This window comes from Nicotiana tabacum, chromosome 3, assembly GCF_000715075.1.
Source record: "Nicotiana tabacum cultivar K326 chromosome 3, ASM71507v2, whole genome shotgun sequence".
Taxonomy (NCBI): Eukaryota; Viridiplantae; Streptophyta; class Magnoliopsida; order Solanales; family Solanaceae; genus Nicotiana; species Nicotiana tabacum.
In genome coordinates, this window is record NC_134082.1 from 132,709,772 (window position 1) to 132,719,909 (window position 10,138).

The 10,138-nt window shown below is 42.1% G+C and overlaps 1 protein-coding gene across 1 annotated transcript; it reads left to right on the plus strand.

Moving 5' to 3' along the window:
• Window positions 1-372: 372 nt before the first annotated feature.
• Window positions 373-1,965, plus strand: LOC107832566 (heavy metal-associated isoprenylated plant protein 2-like). Its single transcript, XM_016660427.2, has 2 exons — window positions 373-571; window positions 1,375-1,965. Exons 1-2 carry the CDS (start codon window positions 487-489, stop codon window positions 1,698-1,700), a joined length of 411 nt encoding a protein of 136 aa, XP_016515913.1. The 5' UTR covers window positions 373-486; the 3' UTR covers window positions 1,701-1,965.
• Window positions 1,966-10,138: the final 8,173 nt, after the last annotated feature.

A 10,138-nucleotide genomic window follows, 5' to 3' on the forward strand; every position in this document is an offset into this window, starting at 1 on the left:
TTTTTTAAAAAAAAGAGAGGAAGAATTTGTCAGAGAAAAGTGTTTCCAGAAGTATGAATTTTCTCATTATTCATTTAACTCAACCGGAAAAAAGAAAAAAAAGAAGAAGCTAACAGAGGAAATAGTATCAGTAGTTGAGTTCACTATACGGAAATGGGAGCTGAGTACAGATTGTTACATAGATGAGATCATTCGAGGCGAAACAACATGTCAATGCAAAGGGAAATTAAAAAAAGAAACGGAGTAGAAAAAATCAAACGTTGAAAAATGATTAAAATAATAGCATTGTTTTCTGAGATGGAAGAAGACAATTGGAAGAACCTAAGCATATAATGGAGAACTTAGGCAAAAGAAGGTGAACAACCCAAAGATTGATCTCTTAGTTGGTTGATGAGTTTATTGCTTTCTTAGAATTGACATTATAGCCATGCTCAATTTTTTCTATTAAGGTATTCCGAAATAGATATTTCAAAAACCTTGTCGCTAATGGTGCAAAAGACTGTACTGAAGGTTGATGTTTCTTGTGATAAATGCAAGAAGAAGATCCTAAAAGCAGTTTCAGGACTGCCAGGTTTCTTTTCTTAATTTATTAAGTTTCTCTGTCTTTCTTTTGTGACTTTGTTTTCACTTTTTGTAATCGAGATTGCGATTTACAAATCTATTCTAACTAATTAAAGTATTCTCTATCATATATCTCCGTGTATATAAATTGGTCGTAGGATATATTCTCCCGTCGTCGAGAAAGTCTATGAAATTTTTTCCTCAAGACAAAATTGAATAAACCTGAGTACATCTTCTGAAATGTGAGTTTGATCAACTCTTGTTGTCTAAAATATGGAAAATTTTGTGTATGTTTTACTTTTTTTTTAGATTCTTTGAAACTCCTTTGAACTATTAAGCATTATTGTTAAATCACATTTTAGTGGGGGATTGAGACATGACAAATGACAATATTTTTTTTTTTTTTTTTCGCTACAAAGAAAAATATGGCGATTGGCAAAGACTAGGATTTTGACTAATTTATGTAGTTTTTAACTATATTAAATTTCATTTCCAAAATATATAACGAATCAAATGTTTGTACTCACGACAACAATTAGAAAGTTTGACACTCATACTCTAATAGTATTTTATTTTATTTTCTAAGAACATATGGAGTACACTATTATTGCATATAATAGCTTTTTTACATAAATTTTATTTGGTAGCTCATAAGCAATCCCCCATCCCCACCCCCAATGAAAGGAAAAAAAAGAAGAAGAAAGAAACAAGGTGGTAAAAGAATTACCGGATTAATTTAACTTTACCAGATCTCATCCTACGGCTACTTGGATGTAATATATGAAATTGAAACTTTACAATTTGAAATTGAAGGTGTGGAAAAAATTGAAATTGATGGAACAAAGGGGACTTTGAGTGTAACGGGTGATGCTGATCCATACGAGGTCATTGTGAGATCGAGGAAAGCTGGGAAATTTGCAGAGGTGGTGAGTATTGGGCCTCCACCAGCTCCTCCAAAACCAGATGGACAGAAAATGCCCGAAGAGAAGAAGCCTGAGCAGAAGCCCAAACCCCAGGCCCAGATGTATGCTCCTCCCCCTCCAATTATGCCCCCAGTCTGTGCTGTCTGTCAGGGAATAACACCAGTCGTTCATGTGACGCGGAGGGAAGAACCCAACCCACAGTGCTCTATTTTGTAGTAGCACTTAGTTGCACAATTTTGAAAGAAAAAAGAAAAGTCCAGTAATGTCGGCAAATGAGTTATAAGTACGAATAACATCTTCATTTGATATCTTATGTTTTGTTAAGACACTGTGGTATGCCTTATACTTAAACCTAGGAACAAATATAACTTGGTTGAAAATGACTGCAATTGGAGAGACTAACAGTTGAGCAAGCAATCACTGCAATTGTCCAACAGTACTACAAGTCTTATTATTTACGGTGATCAATATGCATGTTCTGATGTTCATACTCTCTCTCTCTCTGTTAAAAGTGTTTACCTTAAAAATAAATGGATATGTGGACTAATTCAATATAAGTGATTAATAAAGTTAGATGAGCAAATTAAAGATAAAATAACCAGTTAAACCAATAGAAGTATTGAGTCCATGCTCTGTTATGTGCTTAACAAACCTGCCTTCGTTTCAAAGCCAAACACTTATGATGAACTCTGAGCAAAATTAAGGACTTTGAATCACTTTTAGGAGCAAAGAAAACAAATGTATATTGTCTTGATACGCGTGTTATCATGTCCGTTGAATAATAACCCCCCCCCCCTTTATATAGCAGAGGAGTTTTACCCTAAGTACAATTCTAGAAAGGTAAATATCTTCCTTTGCGCTAATCACTGATCTGTTGCCGATATGGGTCGTGATCCGCGCCGTGATATCCGGTTGGATACGGATATCACGGCCCATTGTTAATCGTGTGCGGATGTTCGGTAATGCTTTCCGAGGTCTTGGAACACGAACCAAATCCGGGGGTGTGGTCTCGATGGTTCCGAGGGCAGGTATTTTGTTCGGGCCTTGATGTGAGAGAATCCTAGCTCTGGTTTCAGTTCCTTAGTTACGTCCTTGCTTCGTTTTTCCTACCGGGAAATTTGGGTGCTCGTTAGCCTCGGTTTACCCGTATACAGATAGTCCCCTCGTTTCTCAAAGAGCAGGTTTGCCGAAATAATGAGAAACAATTGATGTTCTCCTGTTCCTTCCTCCGTACATTACTACCGAATTGACGAAGAAGTCGAAACATCCCATCAGTAGAGTTGTTCTGACTTCGGACACGTGTCAACCATCGGTTGGCTGCCTCCGAATGCGAAGCGTCGCATGCTTCCCCTATAAAAGCTTTTATCCCTATTCTTTTTCCACTTTCCGATCAAGCTTCTACCTTTGAATTCTCTAGCTATCACTAACTTCCTTCAAACCTTCATATCTTCATCCTTGATCTTCAAATTCTAATAGTTGTTCTTGGGTTCTTACCCGGATTTTTTTCGAATCTTCATACTCTGTTCTTCAGCTTTCAAACTAGCCCCTTCAAACGTCTATACTTTTTCTTTAGATCTTCAAACTTTCTCAGATAGTAATGGTAAAAACATCCAAGTCAGTCCCTCAGCAAGTCGCCTCTTCATCTTTCCAACCGGCTGCCAGTACTGAGGCGGTCGCTCCCGAAATAGTTTTTCTCGAGAGGGCTGCTCTCGAAGTGGCTGCCACCGAGTCGACTACCACCGAACTGGCTCCCGAGCCCCCTTGAAGATGTTTATTCCCAGGGGTTGTTCAATTGCGGACGACTTTAAGGTCCAGAAGCCCTCATCTAAACAGGACCGTGGTGAAGGAGCATCGAGGTATATATGCTTCGTTACCGAAGACATCCTTCCCGCGGTTCGAGAGGACTGTATATGGGAACACAAAGACGTAGTAGTCCTCAGGCCTGAGGATGTTATTACTAGCAACGTGGAGGGGTATTTAAGTATTTACATTTACCCCTACACACTGGGCCTGGTAGACCCGGTTGTTTTGAATTTTTGCAAGAGGTACGAGGTGTGCCTCGGGCAAATCCACTCGTCTCTATGGAGGGTCATGATCTTCCTCCGTTACTTTGTGAATAACACTGAATCTCATCGGTTCACCATCGACCACTTTCTCCATCTATACAGTCCCCGAATTTTTCGAGGGGGACTAATCAAGCTCACTCGTCGGGCCAACAAAGCCCCTTTTTGAGTATTGATGAAGACCTAGACCGAGGCTAGCAAGGGAACTTCGTTCGGGGTGATCACTAAAGATCTGATCCCCCCCAAGTGTATGCCATTCCCCGAGAAGTGGAATGCATCTCGTAAGTGAAGCCCTCCCTGAAGTGTCGATTTTTCTCCATTTTCTTTCTCATCATTCATATTTGTGGTCGTGTAGCTAATTCCCGGGTTCCAAATGCGGTCCCCCGGCTTAAGGAGTAGATCAAATGCATCTGCAAACAGATGTCATACTTCGAGCGCTCATGGCGCAAGCTTTCGAAGGGCCGATGGGAGGCCCCTTATCATGGTAAGGTTCTCCTTTGAATAGCTATTATCGTGTCCTTAACCCACATCATACTAACCTTTTTTCTTTCTTTTACAAGTTTGCCTAAGACCACCAAGCTTAGGCCTTTGGAAGGGAACGAGGACGTATCCTTTTTTGTTGATCCCTCCATTACGAGACAGCCTGGGACTGCCGTGGGGGAAAAGAAGAGGAGTAAAGAAAACCTTCGAGCTCCCCGAGTCCCAAGGTGAAGCCAAAGAAGAGGGTGGCTCACAAGCCCTAGAAGAGCACCAACTCCCGGTGCCAGACTCCGATTCACTTCTCCGGCTCAGGGATGAGTCAGAAGAAGATGACATTTTTATCACCCTTGGATCAATCCCTCTCGGGGAGAAGGCGGAATCCAAGGGGGAGACTCGTGGGACCGACCTCCCTCAGATTCGAGAGGTCGATATAAAGACGGGGGTGGGACCCCTCGGGATGCCAGATCTGCTTCGAAGGAAGCGCCTGGTATAATAGAAATTATAGGGATGCCATCCTACATCGAGTCCATGCTTGAGTAGGCCCAATTAGGAAAAGAGAAGCCCAATGAAGGGGTTCATGGCGCGGACAATCCCTTTTATTCTTTCTTTGATGGTGTGGACTCATCTAGTTTGGAAGATTTTTTCGGGCTGGGCGACTTGGAAATCCCGAGAAGGATACATCTTTGGAAGCTGGTGGGCCGAGTTCGAGCCCAAAACTGATTAATCAGTTTCCCTATATGAGTATGGACCACGGTCGCAAGAGATCGGTTATCCTTACTGTCCCGGAGGATGCCCGAGTTCTATTTGCTCCCGTGTCTTTTCAATGAGGTGTAGCAGGCGCTGAAATGGATAAGGCATCATTACTTCTTTTTGACTTTTACTTAGGTTTGGATATCTCTCATGACTTTCATTGTTTTGCAAGCCTCGGTACTTCATCATGAAAGCTTCTTCCAGTAAGGTGTTGAGGTCAATCACCTTAAGCTTCAGGTCAAAGAGCAGGCTCAAAAAAGGGATATGTATAAGCTCCTCAACGAGCAACAAGCCATCAAGGACCTTCAGGTCGAGCTGGATAGGGTTCAGAAGAAAGCATCAACCCTGAGGAGGGAACATGCCGACTTGGTCGAAAAGGTAACAATCTTTGAAGTTAGAAACGAGGAACTAGTCATAGTGGATAACGACAAAACCTCGCAGGTCCAACAGAAGATCGACCAGGTCGACCAACTCCTAAAGGACATGAATGAGATAAAAGCCATGGTCGATGGGTGGAAGAGCAAGATGGATCTGCTGGCTTCGGAAAAGAAAACCGCCTGGGCAAAGCTAACATTGGTAGAGGTTCAACTTTGGATGGCGAAGGAAAAAGCTAACAAGCGGGCTCAGCTGAATGAAGATCTCCGAGCATAGCTGAGCTCGGTTGTCGCAGAATGGGAAACCCTTGGTAGAGAGCACGAGGCAATGAAGTCCAAGCTGGAGGCAACCTTTGCCGATGCTGAGTAGATGGTGGCCCAATACAAGGACGATGTCGAAGCAGTCGAGGCCCGCCTGAAGACCAATGCCGAATATATGAGGCGACTGTCTTAAAGAGAGACCCTTGAATAAATCCATGCTCGAGGCTTCGACCTATCGGCCGAGATCGAGGAAGTAATAAAGCTTGAGGCCGAGGCGAAGAAACTTTCCGAGCTTGAAGGTGTCGAAGGCTTCGAGGGTTCTGGGGTCCGAAGGCTCCGATGGTTTTGGCGACGAGTCGGGCCCCGCTGAAGATCACCCATGAATGCCTTAGAACTTTTTTTTGTTTTTGTATTATGTATAGTTTTTGTTTATTTGAGGCCGTTTTTGTTGGGCCTTTGTAAATACATTTCGTAATATATAAAATTTCCCTTTCTGGCAATTTTAAGTCTCTACTTTTTTAGTATCTTTTCATAATGTTTATTCTTGCAAATATTTCTAATGCTTTAGCATAGAATCAAATGTAGTAATAAGTCGTTCATTTTTCATATGTCCAAACAGAGCCCGACTTCGATGCAACTTTATTTGCTCGAGACCTTGAAAACTCGGTGTGACCAGCAATTTTCCCAAGATGCTTAAGTAATTTTAGATGATGCTTTTGCCGAGAGTAACCTTTTAGCGGGTTTTGAATTTTTATAAAGGCCTTATGTTCTGATTACGGGCTTCGGACGTCTCCGAGTAATTGTTTTGGTGTGGTCGTAGCCTTTCATGTTTAGGCACTACCTAATAGGTTTTATACCTCTAGGGTTTGGTAGCCCAAACTTATTTTGGACGGCAGTCCCCGAGTAGGGATAGCCCTTGGGCTCGATAGTCCCCGATTAGAGGTAGCCCTTAGGCTTGATAGTCCCTGAATAAGGGTAAACCTTAGGCTCGATAGTCTCAAAATAGGGGTAGCCCTTAGGCGTGATGGTCCTCAAATAGGGATAGCCCTTAGGCTCTATGTTTGAATAGCCAAAAATACATAATAGCAAGGTGGAAACTTTCTTTCATTTCTATGTGTAAAGCACATGATCGAAAGTGTGTAAAAGCTTGTATTATGGCTAAGGTGGCATGCGCGGGCATGGTTCATTTGACTGCTTGGCCCTTATAATAAATCCTAACATCCGAGCCTAAGTTGTTCAAGTACAAAGTTTCCTTCTTTCTTTGCTAATAACCTTAACCCGAGGGTGATGCCCCCCCAGTATTCGAGGTCGATCTAAGATACCGTTGATACGCCCATTGATTCCGATTTAAAACCAGTTTTCAAATCTAAATTAGCACAATTTACTGTTGTCTCATTATAAACCTTGCCGAAAAACCCATTTGCGACAAAACCGATTCAAGGGAAAAATAGTGCAATGCGTTCTTTAAGACCAAATAGTCACATTCTCCTTTGGTTGTTACCTGAAAGTGTTAACCCGACCCATAATATTATAAAAAAGTAAATGAGATCGTACCTTAGCAGTAAAACTGCTTTAAGTACGTCACCTTCTAGTTGTTCGGTAGCGGTGCACTGTTCCTCGCTTTGAGTTTGTACAAGCCCTTGACGGTAATTCCGACGACTCGATATAGTCCTTCCTAATTTGGTCCTATCTTTCCCTTGCTCAGCTTTTGGGTATGCAGTGTTACTTTTCTTAATACCAAGTCCCTGATCTTGAAGTGTCAGAGGTTGGTTCTTCGGTTGTAATATCTTTCTATCCACTATTCCTGGGCAGCCAATTGGACTAGGTCGGCCTCTCATCTTTCATCCAACAGTTCCAGGCTCATATGCAAGGCCTCACTATTCGATTCTTCGGTCACATATCGAAACCTGAGGCTTGGTTCTCCCACTTCGACCGATATTAGTGCTTCAACACCGTAGACTAATGAAAATGGAGTGGCCCTGGTACTAGATTTCGAAGTTATGCGGTACGCCCACAAGACTTTGGGCAGAATTTCCGTCCACTTCCCTTTAGCATCGGTCAACCTCTTTTTCAAGTTTTGGAGTATGGTCTTGTTTGTAGATTTCGCTTGTCCGTTCCCACTAAGGTGATAGCGTATGGATAGTATCTTTTTAATTTTGTGGTCCTCGAAAAACTTGTTTAATTTGTTGCCGATGAATTGATTCCCATTATCACACATGATCTCGGCCGGTATCCCTAACCTGCATACTATGTGGTCCTAAATAAAGTCAGTGACTTCTTTTTCCCGGACTTTCTCGAACGCTTGAGCTTCGACCCATTTAGATAAATAATCAGTCATAAACAATATGAATTTATCATTACTAGGTGCCTACGACAAGGGGACCGACGATGCCCATTCCCTATTTCATGAAAGGACATGGGGACAAGACCGAATGGAGTAGCTCTCCGAGTTGATGGATCATCAGTGCGTGTCTTTGACAGCCTTCGCATCTTCGTACAAATTCCTTTGCATCTTTCTCCATGTTGATCTAGTAATAGCCGGAGCTGATTATGTTTTGAACCAAAGATTTCGCCCCCGAATGGTTTCCGTAGGTGCCTTCGTGAACTTCTCTTGGGATATATTCGGTTTCTCCCGGACCCAAGCATATGGCGAGCGGGTCGTCAAATGTTCTTCTAAACAGAGTCCTTTTAGACAAGCTGAACCTGGCCACCTTCGTGCGTAGAGCTCTCGACTCTTTAGGATCCGACGACAATTTCCCAATCTTCAAATAGTCTATGTATTTGTTTCTCCATTCCCAAGTTAAACTTGTTAAGTTTACTTCAGCATGGTCTTCTTCCATAATCGATTTCTTGAGTTGTACGACTATTCCTGAGCTAAATTCATCGTCATCAACCGATGACCCCATATTATCCACAGCATCGTCCTCGCTATTTTGATCTCGAGGCACGCACTGCAAGGTCCATTCCTTGAATTAATGCAGTGTTACCTGCAATTTGTCTAAATACATTCACATTCATTCCTCTTTTACTTCGAACGTCCCCTTGACTTGATTAACTACAAGGATGAAAACACACTTGGCTTCGACTACCTCGTCCCCAAGGCGTTTAGCCAATTCGAGACCTGCAATCAGGGCCTCATACTCGGCCTCATTGTTAGTCAATTTCACAGTTCTAATAGACTACCTAACTATGTTACCCGTAGGCGGCTTCAACATGATGCCGAGTTTGGACCCCTTTGCGCTCGAGGCACCATCCGTAAAGAGGGTCCAGATTTCCTAGGAAGTCCCTGAGGTTAACAAAAATTCCTTTTTGACTTCAAGTATTAAGGTTGTCATAAAGTCGGCTATGAAGTCTGCCAAAATTTGTGATTTGATGGTGGTTGGGGGTCGATATTCGATATCATACCTGCTAATTTCTATGGCCCATTTGTCCAACCAGCCCGAGATCTCGAGTTTGTGCATAATGTTCCTTAGTGGGTAAGAGGTTACGACACATATGAGGTGGCATTGAAAATACATTTTTAACTTTCTGGAGGTACTTAACAAAGTGAGCGACAATTTTTCCATTTGAGGATACCTTGTTTTGGCCTTGCCTAGAGTTCTACTAACATAGTAAATATGAAATTTCATACCTTCCTCTTCCCGGACTAGGACTCCACTGACCGCTACTTCGGATACCGCCAAGTAAAGGTACATCTGCTCATCCGCCTTCGGAGTACAGAGAAAGGATGGACTTGAAAGGTACCATTTGAGTTCTTCCAAAGCTTGTTGGCACTCTAGGGTCCAAGAAATATTCTTCTTCTTTTTCAATAATGAGAAGGACTGATGGATCTTGTCTGAGGACCTTAATATGAACCGGCCCAGGGCAGCTATGCTCCCTGTTAGCCTCTGAACGACTTTAAACTTGTCCACTACGGCGATGTCTTCTATAACTTTGATTTTATAGAGATTGATCTCAATCCCTCACTTGGACACCATGAATCCAAGGACTTTTCCAGATCCGACCCCAAATGTGCATTTTTTGGGGTTCAACTTCATATTGTATCTCTTTAATATATCAAAGGTTTCCTGCAAATATTTCAAATGGTCCTCTGCTCACAGGAACTTAACTAACATGTCGTCAATATAAACTTCCATTGATTTTCCTATTTGTTCTTTGAACATCCAGTTTACTAGGAGTTGATAAGTGGCACCGATGTTCTTTAGTCCGAACAACATTACCTTATAGCAATAGATGCCGAATTTAATGATAAAGGAAGTTTTTTCTTGATCTCCCGGGTCCATCCGGATTTGTTTGTACCTGGAATAGGCATCGAGAAAGTTTAGTATCTTATGACCGGACATCGCATGGATCATGCAATCGACATTAGGTAAGGAAAAGAGTCCTTAGGGTACACCTTGTTCAAGTCTTTGTAATCTACGCACATTCTTAATTTATTTCCCATTTTAGTCTCTTCCACTACGCTAGATAATCAATCCGGACACATAACTTCCCGAATGGAACCTATTTTAAGGAGTTTAGATACCTCATCTTTAATGAATGCGTGATTGACTTCGGACTGACGCCTCCTCTTCTATTTAACCGAGTGGTACTTCGGATCCAAGCTCAGTTTATGAGTGGTTATATCCGGTGGGATCCCTATAATATCAAAATAGGACCAAGCAAAACAACCTATGTTAGCTATAAGATATTGAATGAGTTTTTTCTGAGTTCGGGAGTTAATCCC